Raw genomic sequence first — 20,619 nt, forward strand, 5'->3', positions numbered from 1 at the left:
AATTGAGACACCCTGGATGGTTTGCCAGTCCATCGCAGGGACATAAACCCACATTCATACCGAAGGACAACATAGATTCCATAATCATCCTATGAAGCATGATCTTAGACTGTAGGAGAAAGCCCACACAGGCACAAGGAAAACATGCAAACTCCACACAAAAAAGAACCCAGCTGGGATTTGAATTGATGCTACAACAACCAAGCCGCCTGAATTTAAAAAAACGCATAGTTAAAATATTCCAGACATCATACGTTGCAAAGTATTTGTAAGTTATTCAATGGGCTACGAAATAGAAACTGAAATTAATGTTAAATTATGTTTGGAAATATATTTTTAGAGGCAAAAAAAAACACAAACTAGATCCACCAATTTGTATAAGACAAGCACAGAGACTGGTTTGATCCTAATTACAGACCCAATAAAGTTCAAAGAAGTGAAGTGAGAGGCTGGTTTCCTCCTCTTAAATGTCGCACAGGAAATGACACATTTTACTTTAAAAAACACCTTTATTGATCAAGTCACAGAGCTCTTTGCTGCATCTGTAAAGGGTAGTATAAAAATGCTCCAAGAGAATATTACAACAGATGATTAGCACCAGGTTCTTCCAACAAAGGTCAACTGTTAAACGTCTTTCATGATGACATGGCAACCATAATTGATGCACAGAAAGGGACATTCAGGCACAACACTCACTACGGGGGAAGTTTTGACCCACAATCCAGACATTTGGGATCTATCAGAGCAAAAAAGTAGCATATAGATCCAAGATTAGCGTTGAATTAGTTAAATGTCCGGCCTCAGCTACGACACAACTGATAAGCAACAGCAGTGGATCTAACAAAGCCCCAGTACAGGGTATAAAAAAAACAGAACATAAAACTTTAATAATGCTAACATAAGAATAATGCTTCAATCAAAATTAGTTTTTTTTTTTAAGGAAAGAAAAGCGGATGAGAAAACTGATTTTTAAAACAGATTTTTTTTTAAACCCAGAATGACTTCATTACAAAAAAAGAAGTACAGTAACATCCCAGGCCATTGTGTACATCCATTCGTCTGTCAGCAATCAAATCATTTTTTACAAAATGATCAATCATCTGGCTTTCTATTGCACCAAAGAGACGTTTGTGTTACAGAAGGGATCGGTATTGGGGCATGGGATGTGCAAAACATGGGATGGGGTGGGTAGTGGGATTATTAATCTCAAATGGTATAGTGCAAGAGGTCCGTCTGTCTGCAACATACAGTAAATGCTAGGGGTTAACAGGAAATACACCCGACAAATACAACAGAACCTATTTTTCTAAAACCGCAGAAAGCCACTTCATTATTCAACACGCATTTCGAGCATTTTGTGGACTACTGAGACCTAAAAAATGGGGGAACACACTTTTATATTAAATCTTAAATTAAAAACATATATTATTTGGTTTTTAGTTTGGAGTTATGGTTTGTCTGTCATTCACCTCACAGTTAAACAACCGGAGCCTCAACGAGTCCTTCATGAAAAATATCTGGCTCTCTTGTTAGAGATATTAAAGGGCTCAAATTCAAAATTAAAGTTTGTGAAACATTTTTTTTAAACAATGAGTTATGTGTAAATTCAGAGAGTGCTTAAGTAAAAGTTATATAAATATAAAAAGTGTACAGTTTAAAGCAGGGCTGACTTAAAGGAGCCAAATTCTGTAAAAGGTCGGTCGGTGGGGGACACACTTAATGCAGTCACGTTTTGTCTTTCCTCACAATCACCTAAAAAAAAAAAAAAAAAGTCGTTTTCAAATTCTCTTTGATGGAACGAGCTGTAATTGTCTGCACATTCTGAAAGACACAGGTGGGTTTTACCGGAAAAAAAACGACAAAATACAAACACTTCCATGGATAAAAGTAGTGCAACATTAAGCTTTTAAGTTAGACTGCTACATAATGGCTGAGTGTAAGACTGAACCGTAGAGGGTCGGCCAGTCCGTGTGGTCAGCTCAATGTCCAAAGGCACCACGGTAATTAGTCTCAGAAACCGGAGGCCTTCTGCTTTCCCACTTCATTTACTTTCCTGTCGGGATAAACGAAGATAAGTTAATTGTGCAACTCAATTTAAATTCTAAAAATGAGTATTAGGAGAGAGTAGTTACCAAACACAAAGTCGCGCCATTTCAGCCCGGTCAGGCCCCTCATTCGCGATTGTCTTAACGTTTTCGCTGGTGGCAGCTGTGCTAAATCAGTAGACGCATTGTGACTTTTGGGTTTGTCCTTTTGCCGCCCTGCTGGAGCAGAGTCCTTCATCTGGACAGATGTGGGCAAAGGGCTTGATGGCTCTCTGGAGGCAGTCTTCTTCATCGTGTTCCTTTTTCTTTGACTTTTCGAAGCTTTAACAACTCCCCGCAGTTCCCTCTCCTTTCCTGCAAAGAGGTATGCAGAGGGTGACCCATCATCCAGTGTCACAGTGCAGGAGTTCCAGCCCTCCTCGGCGGACTCGTTGTTTGGAGAGTTGATCTTCCTCAAAAACACCCGGCATTCCTTCAGGGTCTCGGGACTCCAGGCTTTGGAACAGAGCTTCTGCTCTTTGCGTTCGCCCAAAGGCTCTAGAGTTTGCTCAACACAACAGGTGGCAGAACCAATCCTAAAACAACCATAAGACCCATCTTTTACTGATCTATGTAATCTTTTGTAATCTGGTTGTAATCCAGACCTTCTCGGACAACTTCTTGCTAACGTTCTGTTCCTCCTCTTGTCACTCCTCTTTAACCATTGCTCCTTTTCTATTTTGGTTAGAAACCTCATCTTTGCTCTAAAAAGATTGGCCTGGAACCTTCCAGAACTGGACTTCGAACCCCAAACTCTGGAATTGCCTTTGCCCCCCTCAGTCCTGATTGCAAACAGTTGTCGCATTACCTTGCATGCTCTCGCCTTTCTAAGTCTCTGTTGAGCCCGTTGGTGCTGCAGGGGACTTTGTGGCACAGCCGTTGCAAACTTCTTGGTGTGCCTGCGAAGGCGCTCTGCCTGAGGACTGGGGCAAACGCTGTTTTTGTTGGCAGAGCGAGGGAAGTGCATGACTTCAAAAGGGTTACGGGAGCTGTTCTGCTTGACGATGGCTAGAGAGTGTGTCTCTGTGGTCTGCATGAACCAGGAGTGGATCTGCTGCATGCTACAGGATCTAGGTTTGTTAAGTGGGCAGTCAAACAGCGTTCGGACTACAGAAAACTGTTTCGACTTCCTAGGAGATGAACTGTGACCTTTAATATCTTGTTTAGGTTCACCAACGCTTCCCCTCTGTTTGTTCTCTGTGTTGTCAGACACCCAAGTGTCCGTGATGACTTGTATCCGCCGAGCAAGCTCCTGGTTTACAGCTTTCTCCTCAGCCGAAGATGACCACCACTTCAGCGGCTTTTTGGGGCTAAAGATGGAATCTACAGACACTCCTGCCACTCTGCTCAGATCCTGAGATGCTCTTCTCTTCTGTCCATGGAGCGGTGGTTTCTCCCCACACATTTCCACATCGCTCTGCTTCTCCTCTTGCCTCCTTTCATTGCTGGCCTTAGTAAGCAGGAGTTGCTTGGAGCGCCGCAGTAGAGCATTGCTGCGACTGTATAATCTGAAAGGGGAGGTGGCCACAGCGTGAAGAAAGTGGATCGAGGGTTTTCTTACCCTATTTGAGTGTCTCAAAGCTACAGATTCATCAGACAACTCCTCTTTATGTGAATCACGCGTTTGTAAACCCACCTCTTTTCGACTTGTTTCGCTTAGTGACTTGTGGCTAGTTTCTCCGGGCTCTTTTAAGGATTTGAATTCTGGCAGCAGCACCTTTTTACGTTGCTGTGTTTCAGATGGCGGCTGAACATCTTTATTTAGCTGAATCTGGCGCAGTCGAGGCGATACTGTGGTAACTGTGACTGAGATCCCAGTAATTTTTACTTTTGCTGGTCTGCCGGGTTTCCTCAAGGGGACCAATTGTTTTTCAGGGGTGGCAAAATTGATTTCCTCTGCATTTTTGTTGTTGCCAACAGAGTTATTCTTGGAACGCTGAGTCAAAAAGTCACTTTTGAGATCCTCTGAAAGCAAAGAATCACGGAAATCTGTTTGCAGCTGGTCGATTCCTTCAGACACCATTCGTTTGTTCCTTCTTGAACGGCCATAAACCACTGTTACCTTGAGGTTCTTGGTGACATTGTCCATAATGGGAGCGGCTGTAGATGCTTTTGGATTTGAGGATTCTGCCTCCACAGCAGCATTCAAATCTTTCTGCTTGCGTGGTCTCCCAATGGGCCTTTTGACTTTTTGCTCCAGCTGGGGCCCCAGCTTCTTTGGCCGGCCCGGACGTCTTTTTGGAGGAGTGGTTTCATGGACAGACACCAAATCGCTCTGTGTCTGATCGCTCTCAGATAAGTGCTTGGTTGGAGAACTTTGGCCAGATCTACGGTGGCCACTTTTAGGAGATGAAGATGCCGACCTAGGACAAGACACAGACTTTGGAGGCGAAGATGGTGATGAGGGCACGGGCTTGGTTGGTGAAGAAGATTTTTGTGGCGAGAAATGTGATTTCAGAGGAGATGGTGAACACTTACTTGTCTGTCTCTTGTGCTTTTGGGGTGTCCCTGACCATGAAGACTCCTCACAGGGGTCAAAATGATCTGTTTGAGTACTGGAACCACCGCCTGTTGACTTGAGACTGTACTTAACTCCTTCCTGGTCTTTTACAGGTGATACAAACATGAGCTTAATAGGACTGCTATACTGCAGTCTTGAGGTAAAGGGGCTGTCAGAGGTAGGTTGGATCCCACCGTCAACATCTACCAGGTTTTTGGACGTCATTGAAACTAATCTTCTTGGAGATGTTCTCAGTCTACCACATATGGCTGAGTCAGTGATGATGGTAGTCTTTTCTGGGCTTAATTTATACTGCTTTTTATCATTTATCTCCTTGATTGGCAAGGTTTGGGATAACAACTGACCGTGACCTTTTGACTCCATGCAAGGTTCTTCTGTTTGTGTTGACTCAAGTATTTCTGTCTCTTCGGGTGAGCACTGGCTGGCTTCTTTTTCTGCATTATCCTGTGTGATGTTTATGTTCTTACTTTTGGAACAGGTTTGTAAAGCATCAGGTGTCAGAGTCTTATTTTGAGTTGTGTTATTAAAGATGCCATCAGAGAAACATGCAACAAAGAGCATCTTTCTGGGCGCTGTCACGTAAGAGGAGAACCGCTGTGGAGGCATTATATTCCTGGTGGATCTTCTCATCCCATTCAAGTGGTTTGTAGAAGAGCCATGCTCCTCTTTGACCAGCTCTTCCACCATAGCCTGTTGATTTGATGAAGCTTCTTCACTCTCCCTCTTTCTTGCATCACTGGGAGCCTTGGAATCTTCACTGTTTGGAACTTCACACTGACTTGATGAGGTAGCAGTTGCTGAATGATCTTCAGCTGCCTTCTGCAGCTCAGGGATGGGTGCATGTACGATACCAAGATCTTTTTTCTCATCACATATTTCTAAATCCTTTACCTCATCCTTTACAATCTCTAGCTTTTCAGTTACGCTCACTTCCTGAAAGTCTTCTTTGACATCGTCCTGGTCTGTTTTTGCAGACGCACAGTTTTTACCATGGTTCTCTACAGGCTTTAAATCTACCATAGTTTCTGTTTTGGACATTTCTGTGACTAGGTTTGAGTTTGACAAAGTGTCTGATGTCACTGCACAGGAATTTGGATCTTGTAGTCTTTTCTTTGCCGGTGACTCCTTTCTTCGGTTGTTAGGCTTATCAAACATGGCAAAGTACCTTTTAATTTGTAGCTTCTGCCTTCTGGTGGATGCATCGTCAGCAGGTCTAGATATAGCTGCCAGGACTTCTTGGCGACGTCGCAGGCGGGTATTAGGTGACTTGGGTTCTCCGCTGTCGTGGCGGTTGAACAGCTCACTGAGACTATAGTCGCTGGCGCTGCCAGAGTGCAGTACTCGGGTGATGATTTCGGTCAGGTGGGCGTCGCCGTGAAATGGCAAGCTCTGGCTGGTTGAGGGAAACTGTTGCTCCTCCTTTTCAGAGTCTCTCTCTGCAGGTGCGATGGTTTCTAGCTTTTCGCTGAAGCGACTCACGACATCTTGCAGCAAAGTTCCGCTTGTGTTGTTTTCTGCCTGACGACTTACTGGGTTCTGAGGTTGCGGCTCATACTCTTTACCTGAATCTGCTGCCTGCAGACAGCCACTAACAAGACTGTTTATCATTACACCAGCTTCCCCCACCTGTCTGTGGTGAAGGAGGGAAGGCGGCTTTTCGTCGTTTGTCTTATTGATATCTGAGGGGATGGGTGAGAGGGGTGGAGGGGGAGGAGATGGGCTGTGCTCCCTGTTCAGGACACTACAATGATGCTCCCCATCTCCAACCGCTTTTTCTACTGAATACTTGGCTTGTGTTTGACAGAGGTTGCTCCAATGACAGGAGCATGAGAGGCAGCTGCAATGTTGGTGACACGATGAGCAGAATCTATGTGTGGACATAGGTAACAAAGGAGGGGATGCCGGTGAACTCACTACCTTGTTTATGGGTGTGACTGACAGGCTTTGGTGGCAAACGCAGTGCAATCTTTTGGAGCAGAGGCTTTCACAGCTGTCTGTTCTGCACCTCCAGACACAAATACAGCTTGAGCCCCAATGACCGTCACAGCTACAGTCTCTGACAGAGGCATGATGAACATTCCAGCAAGACTGAGAGTCTTCTGGGCCGCAAACAGCATTGCAATGACTTTGATGATCACATTCGCTTAAGGGACAGTGCTGTCTGCAGTTGCAGGCTTTACATCCACTCAGAGGGATAGAACGAGGTGACACTTTGTCCAGTGGGCTCGTACCACAGAGACAGGAGGGGTTTTCAGCATGACTGAGACACATGAAGGACATTAACTGTGCCTGGTGTGCAGCCTTCAGGATCTGATGGAGTAGAGACTGGTGCGCGGGGCAGAGAGAGCGTAGAACAGCTTCCAGGGCAGTCCTCGGACACACTTTAGTCCCTCGAAGACAAACATCTCCCAGTTCTTCCGTTAGTGACGGCCGCTGAGAACTAAAGGTAAAAAAAAAGAGACGTAATTTAGGGAGCTTAGCTAAAATCTGAGACAACAAATGAATAATAATAGCACAAAAACCCAGCAATGTCTGTAGAACAAATACCTAAATACTTGACTGGTAATATAAAGAACAAAGCCCCACTTTAAGATACACAAAAAGTGTCTGTAATCTTAATTTATGCTCTGGCTTCATCTTAAATTACAGCAAGCATCAAACATGAAGTTAAAAAAAAAAAGAGCATCATTTATCAAATGTTCACCCTGTGATAGTTTTTGGAAATACATTTGATCTTTGATTACAATGTCAGCATTTTTCAAAAAAAAGTGCAGAAAGATGAACATTAGAGCTAAATCCTCACTTGGAACTGCTTTCTTAGTTCATGGGAGGCTGTTAGTGTAAAGAATGACGTGTTTCAGCAATAAAAGTAGGCTGGGTTGTAAACATTATTTGGTTTTGTTGTTTTTGTTAGTTCAAAAATTCTGTACAAGTTGAAGTGTGGAGCTAAGCTAAATGTGATGTCAGTCCAGGAAATGGCTGCATCTTGGATATAAACTTTAATCAAGATCCATTTATTGTTTGGGTCATCGTTTTCTGCACTAATGAAAATTCTCATAATACTTTTTTGGATCAGTGCTGCAGAAAGAGGGGAAAAAAGCCCCCAAAGAAATGAGAATAAAAATGAAATGAGAAACTCAACAAGAAGGCTTTGAAGCTGCATTCAATATTTATCATGGGGGTCCAGAAAATAGTGTTGATGTTAACTGTTGCAAAGCTGAAGTCAAAGAGGAGCGGGAACAAAGTGGATCTGAAGAATCAGATAGAACCCCCCAATAATCCAAGTCACATCTGCCCCTGTAAGGAAAGACCAGCCATTATACTTAAAAACAAATAGCTTTCTTCATCACAAAATCCATCTGAAAACCCCCAAATATTTATGTGAATAAAAAACAAGAATCTGATGAGGTTATAGGGCTGTTTAATTGATATGACATTGAAGAGAAATGCTGACATTCTGCTGAAAGCAGGATTGTAGAAACGCCTAAATGTAAATGTCTTCTCACAGCATTTTTGCAGACAAATTCAATGTAATGTTACAATTAGCCAACAGGTAAAATAGACAGGTGTAAATGTCTATCTAGTCTGTTACAAGACATTTTCAATCAGCTCCAAGTAACATGTTATTGTTGAATTTGTAATTATAAAATGACATCATGTGATTAAAAAAAAAATTATTAATAAGTAGTAACAACCACAGTAATTTAAAGTGTAATTTTTCTTTCAATAAATAAATTATTTAAGCAAATATTTAGAAGCGCTCATGCAACTGTAGCAATAGAGATATTACACTGCATCAAGGTGCCCAAAAATTAAAATTAAATTACAACCAACAAAAGGAAATTTGTAATCACAATCGATAAATAGGTAAGCACAACAACACAAAACCAGGCTCTACAATTGAAATGAGTCAAAAAGGATAGTGCAATCATTGATTTATGCATAAATATCCTGCATCTGCTTCTCTAATTACACGAGCGTTTTACTTCAAAATGAAAAATTCCCCACTAAGTAAACAAGACTTAATACATTATCTTTTTTCGGAGTATTATAGGATGATTGGGCCTTGAATGACATAGCAGATCCCTCCCAGAGTTGAGATGGTGGTGCGGCAAAGCTGCAACTGTGTACCAATTTAAGCAGATACATTCACTATTTGAGTAGATACCATGGTTACAAAGTTACATCTTTATCACTAAGGAGGTTTTAAAAAATTAAGCCCGCAATATTACATATCAGGGAGGGGGGAAAACAAAGAACAAGACTCATTTTATCTAAATTTAAATTAAATGTAATAAATTTCTATAAAATGGCTTACGATATTAATTTAGGTGCAGAGTTTTGCTGAGGTCTTTTTGATGAAACAAACGTACATTTAGTGTTCCTTCAGAGACAACGAAATAAGATGTGTTTGCACACCTTGTAGTGTAGGTTCAAGGGCTAGATGCTCAACCAAACGCTGAGGTTGTAAATAAAGTTCTGAGGTAATTAGAGTAAAAGGAGGCGGAGTTTGTGAAGACAAGCTGAGGCTGCAGCAAATCAAAGCAGCTTTGCGTGGCCGATCCCGAAAAGCTGCTTTGGTGGTTGCATTTTCAAAGTTTGCAGAGGAAGAAACCTGCAAACCTGGCACAAACAGACATGTCACATTGACTTCTCTAAACCATAACCTACTGTGACCTTGTGTAGCAGACACCATCACCAATAACAAGAAATCATACACATGCAACAAATGCTAAACTGGCTTTTAGGCTCATGCTATTTACGGCATATGTAAGTCATCAGTGTTAGTCAAAGCTATGCATCTTTGTGTCAGGAAAAAAAACAGTCGATTCAAGCAGCAGTCATGTATGAGGTCAACAGTAAAGGTGTTACAGTAGCAGAAAAAAGACCTGCTAATAAACAAAACAACCTTCATCAACATTACACGTACAACAAAACGGCGAGACGTTCCCCTCAGCTCATCAGTGCACATTTTAAAGCATGCTTCATTCCAATGACACTCAATGAAAAGTTCAGACTAGCTTGTGCAAGGGGACGCTAAATGGCTTCAAGCTAATCTCTCACAAACAAACAACTCGGTTTTGATGTTTAGCCACCACAGAATTTCATATATACAAACTTCCCTGTGTGACTTGGTACCTTACAATAGTTTTACATTTCTTAGAATGGCTATAAGTTACGTGAGTAGCTCGGGTAAAAACAGAAAGCTATGACAATCGTCATCACTCCTTTGCTTAGGATATTAAAATTGGACAAACCTGAATATTCTAATAAATCAACTATGAAATGTAATGTTAGCCAAACTTTTCTTTCAGAACTGATTCAGCTTTTTTTCTGTCTAATCAAGGTCCTAACATAAGTTGACAGAAATGCTGTTTTAAGTCAGATCTGTAAAGGCCAGTAAATCACCTGACATAAGTTTAAATTTAGTTACAGACTGCATTAAATAAATCTGTTAAAGCTGTGCATTGCGCAGCATTCATCAAAACATGAGGTAATGTAATTTCTTCAATAAATGAGGTGCTGCAAAGCTTTTTTTCCTTTTTCTCAGAGGTTTAAGACTCTCTAGCCCCGACGTAGGAGCAGATTTGCACTCACTCATGGTGCACTCACTCATGGTGCACTCATTTTTCTAACTTGGAGCCAGTTAAAAACTCAAACTTTAAACTCAAACTCAAAAACCTCAGAAAAAAGAGAGCATCTCAAAGCATACAATTATTTTAAGTTTATCTTTTAACTGCAAATAGGTTTTTTGTTTTCAAATATGGCGATCCAGGATATGAAAATTTACATCTTGTTAGTCTTTTAAAACAAATGAAACATTTTACAACGTTGAAAAAAAAACAAAGCTTAAATTGAGGAAATCTGAAAGATATCGTATTACGTAACTGCCAAACGAACACAAAGATTTGTTTGTGTAATAAATGTACGGAGCAAATATACGAATGCCAGAGACCCCCAACTACCATCCAAAACATTTATATTCATATAAATATTAGGAAATGTATGCTTCTGCTGGATTTTACCAGAAGTAGGCAACTTCAAAAATGTAAATCGAGTCTCTGGACCAAAACTTTTTCTCCTTAGTGTTTGTTGATAAACAGGTAGGAAATACAAAACAATGCACAACGAATTCTTAAAACAGTTAAGAGTTTAGCAGCCCATGTAAACAAACGGTGCATGGAGCACCACTACTTTTTGTAGAAGGCTGTATTTCACAAATGCTTTGAGAACAGCCGAGGACCCGACGAGACGATTACATTGAAGACACATTAAATACCTGAATATTAACTTCTGTATGTTTTGTAAAGGCATGAGTCGTGTTTCTGTCTCCAGAAAATGCGTGTGTTGTAAAAAGTAATCTGTTCAAGTGTTGAGGAGTTTGAGGCGTTCCGTGGTCTAGAACCTCTTTGCATCGTAAGATGAGGCAACATTTCCTGAGTTAGCGGAACTGGTTATGGGACCAGAACCTGATGAGCAAAAGTTAGTAGATTTTCTCTTAGGAGGGTTCTTCAGTGTTCCAGTGCGCTCTTTAACTTTGTATTCCAGTGTGCTGTGGGGCACCCCGTAAACCCCCTGGGCCTTGGAGACGCTCATGCGACCAGCCATCACCATGGCGATGGCCTCTTCCATCATTTCGTGGTCATACTGACGGTATCTCCCACGCTTTTTTCTAGGTTGCTTATCTTTATCCTGGCAACCCAATCCTTCGTCTGACTCATCCAGGGGGAATTCTCTGGGTCCCAGGCCATGAGGTAACTGGCTAGCACTGCCCAGACAACCTTGTGCCAAGAGAGGTGGTTTGAGTTTGAAGAGGGATGAGGATCTGGCGGATGCCGTGGACAAACCATTAGTGCCTTCGGTTAGTGAGGTACGTTGATATAAGTTATCAGCAATGCTGCAATTCTCAGCCAAGATTGACCGGTTCTGGTCAGAAATAGGACGAACCTGAGGAATACGTAGAGGTGGCGGTGGTTCTAGACTGGGAGTAGGGCTTGGCGGGGGCTGCAGAGTATCCCTGAGCTGAGAGGAACAGTGGGGGAGAGTTTTTTGGAGACTGACTGGTTGATAGAGGGTGAGGGCAGACGAGGAAAAGTCAAAGTCTCCATTCTCCTCTGCTTCTCCCCCAATTTCTGCTTGCTCAGTCCAAGCGGCCACTTTCTGCAGAAAGAGACGGGCTTCACCACCTAAAGTTGATATCAGACTTTGTGAAGTCAGTCCCTCGCTAAAATCTCCACTTTCTGACGTAAGCTGGCCAAGGATCGCCTGGCTTCCCTTAGCCCAGATGTCCAAACCTTGCCTCAAGGTCTGAAGTGGTATTCCATAAAGCAAAGCAGCCCGCTGCTCGTGCAACCTCCCTGAACGAATATCCTTCAAAGCCTTGGACAGCAACCCCTCTGACAGCTCCCAGCTCCTCTCAGTGTACTCAGGCTTGTGCTGCCTCCTAAGGATGGGAGGACCAAACATCAGGGTCAGGATGGAGGGGTTTGATTTAGGCATGGGGGGGGTCAGGGGGATGCAGACCCAGGGGTCCACTCCTTTATGCCTTGTGTTGGTAACATCACTGCGACAGTTAGTCTCATGTCTGTATGATCTCAGTCTGTTTGTGGGCCCTCAAACACACTCGTGCTGTGCGTCTGTCATGCGCACGCATTCTTTGTGCGTGGCAAAGCCTCTTCACGTCCGGTGGGACAGTCTGTGAATGGCTGGGGTTACTTTGGTGCTCACACACAGCCCCATGTAGTTTTGTGATATCCAGTGAGACTCCTACATGCTTGACGGTTGAGTCATCAAAAGTCATAGTAAATAGATCAGTTAAACGGAAGTAAAATCATTGGGAGGTACTTCAGTGTTCTTCTCATTGAACAATCATATATATAAATATAAAACAGCCTTTGGTGTGACGTTACCGCTCAAGAGATAAAAGAGTCAACCCCACAGAACCAAAAACATCAAACTAGATTCCCACAATTAATCAAACATTAACAATTCACTCCAAAAATAAGTGCATTATTCAGGCAGAGGTGGTGGTAACTATCCAATTTAAATTAAACATCTTAATGGCTTTAACAATGACACACCACAGCATACCAGCGTTTGTCATTTTACTGTTTGAGAGCAGATGCTGTGGCTAACAAGTGTATTTTTGCATTTGGGTCTTTTCTCAAACGCATCTTTTTCCTGTTCATTTGAAATAAAATGTTTAAATCGTGTGTTTTTTTTACATTGTATCAGAAAAATTGGAAACAAATACAGCAACACTTACCCTGAAGGTTTATGATTAGAAGATGATGTGGCACAATTCCGTTTGGACAGGTCCAGGGCGCCATCTAATCCATGAAAAATGTATGTCATCATGTATTTGGTTTAGTATAGTAATAAAGTTTTTCCCATGTTTTTTTAATTTCATTTTTTTGCACATAAAAAAATGATGGAACTACAAAATTCTTAAGCAAAGTTAATGGGGGTCTCCTTACCGATTTCAGGTTGATCTTCCTTCTCCTCCTGTGTTCGGCTCACTGTGAGGTCTAGAGGGGCATCGGACGCTTCCGATGAGGGGGAGGATGCCCTTGAAATATAATTGACCTTTGTGCACTTTGATGCATACTCCACAGCAAACTGATGGATCATTTTCTTCATGAGCTCCTGGGCAACCAGAGGTATGCTCGAGTCACAATCTGGGGTCACATCTGAAAATACATCAAAGTAATTGAATAAAAGGTGCCATTCAAACACATGGAAAATCAATCTATAGCCCTCCAGAATACAGTAAAAGGCTGAGAACTGGCAAAGTCCTCAAGCTTCATATTTAAAAATGTCAACACCCGAAGACAATGTGCTTTGTGAAATGTATTCAATTGTATACAATGATAAACATCACCAAACACCTAAATATTTGACCCATTACAATGATAGTGCCGTATTTACATGAATTGATTCTTTTTTAAAGTACCAATCATCCATCTCAAGCTGACAACATAGAGATGAATAATAGCTCTAAGAGCAACTTGAAAGGTCTAACCTTCACCAATGAAATGACTCACACTGTGCTGCTCTAAGCAGTAACACCACAATACTATATATATATATATATATATATATATATATATATATATATATATATATATATATATATATACATAAATATATATGTAGGGCTCTAGTCACTGTTGTATCTATAAGCGTGTTTGCTATTCATCACTTTAGTAACTGTTATTTTACATATTCAACTGTGCTTGTTTGGTTGCTTAAAATACTTCTATAGCAGCAACTTCAGTATTTCATGTAAAGAATGAATTGATTTGAATTGATACTGAATGTGAAATTTTATACCAATAATAAATTATCATAGCATTATTTTCTCTGAAGTCCCCAAAATCTATAAAAGGATTGCCAAAGTCATTTGACAAATGAAGTGTAATTTAACAAGCAATTTGGATTAAAAAAATTGTAGAAAATATATATAGAAAATAATGGTTACATGAGAGTAAAAAAAAATAGCCTCTAACGCCCAAGTCTTTTTCCTTATTAGGAAATTCATCTCTTTCCTGCAAAAAGCTGCTAATTAAAAAAAAAAAAAAATTCTGAAAACATCTATGCATTATCAAGATAATCCAAAACACCAGATAGCGGTTCCAGAAGTAAATAGAGAGCTTAGTCTCTTCTAATAAACACATTCATACATGAGGAGAAACATTCCAGATGATAACCAGGAAGCAGGAAGTTAGACTGGGTTTGGGCTTGACGAGTGGCAAAAATGAACAAAACTCACCTTTTTTGTGAAACACAGCATGAAGAAATCTTTGAGCTGAATGGCTGCTGTCAGATATAGTTGGACCCTGACAAGAGGAGTAATGAGAGGGGGGAGAGAGAGGAGACGTGGGGGCAGCTTCTTGATCCTATAGAGGGGAGAGAAGAGGAAAAACCAACATAAAGACAATTTCAGCAGCAAATTAACTTTTTTCTGACATTACTTCATGGCTGCCATATATGGTGTGAATACAAACACATTCTTATTGCATACTGAGAAAACGCATTATTGTTTGTTAGCATTTAAGGAAATTTCTATATTTGTGTTGAAGACTAATCTTTGAAACCTGAAGATTGGCAGGGCTTTTTATAGTTTTACGATGACAACACTTTCTATTCCAATTTAAAATTTTGACAGGAAATTGTAAGCATCTTTATTCTTTGAAGATAATTCACAAGATGTGTCTTACACTGAGTTTTTCCAGCAGCAGTTTGCAGAATGAACAATGACTGCGGCTTGTTTCTGGGGACCAATCGTCCACTTCTTCAGGCTCGCAATCTGAAAAATAACACAAAATATACACAGGAATTAGGAATTAAGGTTAAATTTGGAGTCCAATATAGACATCGAAGAATCTACATTTTTAAAGTAGTTTTTTTTAAATTAAAAAATATTTTTTCATATTATTTGACCTTCGTCCTTTCGTGGATGCTCCAAACTGCAAAAATTGCACATTTTTGATATCATCAAAAAAACCTCAGGCTATAAGGTTCTCAGGTTCTTCATAAAATAAATAATTTTTCATTCATCTTTTTCTGTTTTATCCCTTTAGGGGTCACGGGCTGCCGGAGCCTATCCTGCCACTAGTAGGCGAAGGCAGGCAAATATTTTTTAATATAAATATATTATAAACGTATACATCTTAACTTAGAGATATAAGCTGCTTCATTTTCTTATCGAAATTTGCCTTTCATTGCAAGAAAGGGTACACAGCTTTCATAATTTTTTTAAAATGTATTATTACTAAATGCTTTCATTTTGAATTAATCTTAAATAATGCATGTGACAGGTTACATAAAGCAATAGATGTTTGAAAAGCTGAAGACAAAACCAACAATGGCTTCCAGCAGATTGAATGTATGAACAAAAATTACTTTGAAAGTTTGAGGTAAGGAGAAGGACAAAAATTTATGTTATATGATGTTTAATGAATAATGAAATGGACAATCAGAAGAGCACACTGACGAGTTAAGCACAAATGATCTTTGACAGTATTAGAAATTTGAGCATTCAGTGCTAAAAACTGAGGTTACACAGCAAATACAAGACATTTGTCAAGACCGTCATGCTTCATCATAAGGCTGCAATTTCAATCACCAAATGCATAAAAACAAAAAATAGGATTGTCTGCTAAATGCAAATGACATAATTTAATTTTTTCTTTAAATGCAGCAGCCTATTCAAATTAAATATATTTGCCACATGTCTTTGCTTGACATTCTTTTGTTGTGGCTAATATTATTTCACCTTCGATTTTAATCGTTACTCTGCTCACAGATCAAAGCAACTATAGAGATAAAAAAGTTATTTCAGAGGCAGATTGCCAAATCTATTATTATTTTAGTATAAATTCCAAGTATTTTTCATTTCATCGTTGAAACAGTTTTTCAAAAATATGAAGAATAGAAATAATACTTTTTTTAGGCAATGGCAAAATATGCAAGTGGAATTGGAGGGTCTGCATATCGGTCATGCGGCAATGCTCAAAACTATTGTACAATCAAGATAAAATATTTGTAAAAAAAAGCTGGATACCACAAGACAAGACAAGCATTGCATAAAGAAGCATTATTCTCCAGAACAATGCATACAAATACCCTATTATTGTTGTAAACCAATGTGGAGCAAAGCAATGAAAATTGATAATCACAGAAATTCAACCTAAAATCAAACAATATGAAAAACAGTTTATTTAGTTCAGATGGCTCCTCTACTTTTCTGTTGCTTTTTCCAATGATAGATAAAAAAATGCAATCTACTACTTTAGATTTATACAATGTTACCTGATTAAACCCATTAACCAAACATCTAAGTAACAATAAAAGCTAAACATATCTTTTAAAATGTGATAAAACAACAGAGACTGTCTTTTAATAAAATGTTAACGTATCTGCAGTTTCCTGTCATTTTTCCTGCAACTTCAAAAGCAAATCTAAACAAAGAGATTTAAATAAACCCCAAATGAATTCATGCCAGTAATCTAAAAATATTCCTTATAAAAAACATTTGCATATTTTGTGCCCAAAAATGACTGTAATGAGTATCACAATCATAAAAAAACAAATTAAGTATTTAAGAAAAAAAAAAATAGATAACACTTTTTGCTTTGCAAAATGATTTTTTTTTTTTTACAAATAACTAATGAAGACATGCTTTTATAAAAACCCCAAAATGCTAGTGGCACAATTTAGCTATGTGCAAGGCCAAAGGAACATCAAATGAAGGTCAATTTCAGATGGGGGCGGGTACTTAACGGATTTCATTATACAAAGTGTCAACAACGTCAAAGAACAATAGACTTGGCATAAAAGCAGAGAAAAAAAATATTGCTGCCTCAGAAAAATCATTATTTCAGCTCAATTTCCTTCCATCACCCAGAAAATCATTCTCCTTTCTTCACAGCAAAGCAAAACTAAAAGACAATGCATCAACATAGCCACCACCACCATAAAACTTAACATTTTTAATTGTTTAATACTGTTTTTTGCCTTTTGGGACCCATTAATTATTGTGAATGGCAGGTGCTGATTGGATTAGCAGAAACATCCAATGGCTAATTCATCAAATGTAATGTTTTATTTATGTTTGCAAAATCAATAACTTACCAACAAATAAACTGAGATCTTTCAGAAGCATCGGGCCATAAATTCCCTCCAGAATTGTTTCAAAGCCTGCAAAACAAAACGAGCAATCAATATTGGTGTGAATTGGACATTCTTGACATTTGGGTACTGCCTGTTCTCTTCAGTTTTTCCTTTCACTCACGTAAAACATGGCCAACAACCTAGTCTCTGACACTGAATTGTTGCAGTTTTCAGTAAAGTTGAAGTACAGCTAAGTCCTCGTTAAGTTAGTTTTTTCCTCACCCAAACAATACCACATCAACTAATTAATAGTCATATTTTCTTACATGCATTTACATTTTTGTTGTTTTGTTTGCACGGACTATAAACACCACAACTTCCAAAGGAAATTACCAGCAGAAATTGTCTGCTGTCTGTCTATGCCGGCTTCCTCGGTAAACTGTCCACAACGTTGTCAGAAAAAAAATGGAGGCGACACATTACAAACCCCTGAAATAAATGATTTTCTCAACACCAAATTACACTAGTTTGTTTAAAGTGTAAACAAAAATGTCCCCTAGAAATAACAATAGCCCTAGCTTAGCAACATTTAGCCTAGCCAAAAAAAAAATTAATCATGTGTGTAAACATTTTCAGCTCACGAAAAGAAATGAAAAACAAATATGCCTTGGTGATGTACAAGTAAATGTAATACTGGGATTTATTAAAGCGTTTACAAATAACAACAACAACCCGTTAGTAAAGCTAAATACCTGTCTGACTGGCTTCGGGGACAAAGACTAAACGCAGAGGTGCAGTTATGTACGTTAGCCGCTACTGTTCACCTCCTATGGAGCTCAGGGTTACCAACGAACTGAGAGCTAGCTAGCATCAAGTAGCGCTACAACATAGGTCGCGGGAGCAATTCTTTCCCTGTCGGGTTACGTCTTTGAAGTCCATTATTTTTTGGCTCAAAATGAATAAATCTTTTGGCTCATACCGACGCAGTGTATCAGTCTGTGTCGCCAAGAATCCAGTTCCCGCCGAAACCCTTTCCTTTCTGCCGTGCATTTGGAGCACTGCACGGCCGCCATTCTCACTCCTGCCCCCCTCTCTCCCTCTGGCCGAGCGACAAGAAGAGGCAGACGGACAGAACGGCAATGACCACAAACCACCACTGGGGGCAGTGTTTCACCCATTTTCTGGTCCACAAGACTTTCGGGTCGATAAAAGTAAACATAATATAATATTAGGAGCATATACGTTGACAAAGGCAGATCCTTGTGCTATACATTTATTTGAATTGTGGAGCATTGTCATTTATTCTCCTTTGTCTTTGGGTAATTCATTCACCCACCTCCATCCGAGCCTCTCCCATGATCCAGTCTTTCTCATTCACACCAAACACATCCATGTACTCCTTTACTACATCCATGGACAACTTCTTCAATCTTTCTCCAGGTCTCATTACTTGCAGCTCCAACCTCTGCATCCTTTTATCAACATAATCAGTGTCCCTCCTTTTAACACTCAAAGTCCTTTACCTTCTTCACCTCTGTTCCTTTTAACTTCACTGATTCATTTGAGTCCTTTTTAATTTACAGACAAATACTCTGTTTTGCTTGACTGACCTTCATTTCTCCTCACCTTTCCAAAGGAAAACCTCCACCTCTCCAGATGTTTGTCCACAGTGTCGTCTTTAAGCATCATCCAGGGAGATTCCAGTTTAACTTCATCTGTCAGTCTGTCCATCAGCACAGCAAACAAAAAGGAGCTCAAAGCTGATCCCTGGGTTGCCCCACCTCCACCTGGAACTCGACTGCCACACCTGCAGCACATCTCACCAGTGTCTCACAGCTCTCATATGCTCTAAACATACTTCCTCGTACGAAAAAACACACAACTCTTGTCTCAGTATTCTGTCAGAGACTTTCTCTTGACCCACAATTCAGCTCCTTCTGATCTTCTCTGTTCTTTTCCAGAAGCATCCTTGAAGCAAATAATGCATCTGTGCTTCTCTTCATGCCTTGAGCCAATGGGGTTGCTCACATTTGACCTCAGCTTAACTTCCACTATTCTGTGATATATTTCTTTATAGATATAAAATTCTGTTGTTTTTCTTCATGGTTTAATTATTTATTTATTTGAAATAAAGTATTTCCAAACCCAAATCCAGATGACACACCAAAAACCTTCCCTTCAGTTTCCCTAATCACTTTAGTTTCAGTATCCAGTCATCTGGAACCTCCTGATCTCCCAAAACCTGTTTGAACTCCTCCTAAAAGCCATACAGCACACAGGGACCGGGACACAAAAGTCCCTTAGTGTCCCTTTGCAGTTGCATTCAAAGCATTATTACATTTAAATGTATTATTAATATGTGTATGCTATTGATGACATTCATTTAAACAAAGTGATAATTAACAAATAAACTGATTTATCCAAAGATGAATTAATTATTAATTAAATAAAAAAAATATATATATATCAGAAAAACCTTAGTAGGGTTTTTAAAGAGCAGTGTTAAAACTAAATTTAGTTTAGTTTTTCTGATTGGTATTTAAACAAATGTTACTGTATTATACTGTAATTAAGGCCAGGGCAGCAGAACGGTCATAAAATATACAGGGAGCTCTACAGCATTAGTAGGACAGATGGTGTCCATCTATATCATTGGCTTTTTTCTTTTTGTTTAATTTGCCAAAAACAGAAGAGCGGATCATAAAATCTATGGACAGACTTTTCTTAAATAACGTTTTTTGTAACACTTCTGTGGAAAACTGCTTTACTTCAGTGCAAGCATGAACAATTTTCTTTATGTAAGTTTCACCTTTATTTAGTTTCATTCAAAGGTTTGACAAAAACTGTTTTCAGAACCTCACTGTTTTTTTTTGGAAAGTTTGTTAAATGAATTAAATGTACTGAAACTTTAAAAACAAAAATGTAAATGTAATCAAAATCTGACCTTGATAGATTCTCATATTAAGCTGTGATAATCAGTCTAAATATTATTGGCCCACTACGCTAATCAATGGATTGAAGTGGATTTTAAGTGTGAAAACAAGGCTTTGTGGACACAAAGAGACAGTGAGACACATTAAGAAGACACACTATGCATATTCAAACTTAAATGTATGAGGAACAGAATATGAGTGAATACGGGTTGGTGCAAAGTTTGTTGATTTGCCTTTCGATAAAAGTAAAAAAAAAACACCAAACAAAGAAATGAATATGGGTAGAGTTGCTGTTGTCCCAAATTAATTACGGTAAAGGCGGCAGAGGAAATGAGACACCGCCCAGCAACCACATGAGGGCAGCAGAGCACCAACACAATGCAATGACTTTGCTGTTACCCCTGTGTGGGCTCCATTTACTCCTCAACATCAAGGCAAAGCAGAAATGCATTCGCCTGTTTAGGCA

The 20,619-nt window shown here is 39.6% G+C and overlaps 1 protein-coding gene across 4 annotated transcripts; it reads right to left on the reverse strand.

Annotated features, from left to right (window-relative positions):
* Positions 1-489: 489 nt before the first annotated feature.
* LOC101173839 (ligand dependent nuclear receptor corepressor-like) lies at positions 490-18,357 on the reverse strand. Of its 4 annotated transcripts, XR_002873527.2 has the most exons (9): positions 18,200-18,357; positions 17,242-17,307; positions 14,826-14,914; positions 14,378-14,504; positions 13,083-13,295; positions 12,872-12,935; positions 2,893-7,045; positions 2,133-2,399; positions 490-2,053 (listed from the first exon to the last, which is right to left on the reverse strand). XR_002873527.2 is itself a non-coding variant. In XM_023956661.2 (8 exons), exons 1-8 carry the CDS (start codon positions 18,291-18,293, stop codon positions 2,046-2,048), a joined length of 5,574 nt encoding a protein of 1,857 aa, XP_023812429.2. In that variant the 5' UTR covers positions 18,294-18,357; the 3' UTR covers positions 490-2,045. The 4 variants fall into 4 exon arrangements, 3 of the variants coding, with proteins under 3 accessions (XP_023812429.2, XP_078799571.1, XP_023812439.2); XM_023956661.2 differs by having other exon boundaries at positions 2,133-7,045; XM_078943445.1 differs by lacking the exon at positions 18,200-18,357 and adding an exon at positions 17,973-18,108 and having other exon boundaries at positions 2,133-7,045.
* Positions 18,358-20,619: the final 2,262 nt, after the last annotated feature.

This window comes from Oryzias latipes, assembly GCF_053564925.1.
Source record: "Oryzias latipes strain Hd-rR chromosome 1 unlocalized genomic scaffold, Olatipes_Hd-rR_3.1 chr1_Y".
Taxonomy (NCBI): domain Eukaryota; kingdom Metazoa; phylum Chordata; class Actinopteri; order Beloniformes; family Adrianichthyidae; genus Oryzias; species Oryzias latipes.

Bases quoted from the DNA above. Each gene is read 5' to 3' on its own strand.
- LOC101173839 (XM_023956661.2), bottom strand. From the start codon at position 18,293: ATGGCGGCCGTGCAGTGCTCCAAATGCACGGCAGAAAGGAAAGGGTTT. The intron at 17,308-18,199 runs GTATGAGCCAAA...TTTGTTTTGCAG, and splicing joins CAGACTGATACACTGCGTCG to GCTTTGAAACAATTCTGGAG. The intron at 12,936-13,082 runs GTAAGGAGACCC...TTCATGGATTAG, and splicing joins GGAAGATCAACCTGAAATCG to ATGGCGCCCTGGACCTGTCC.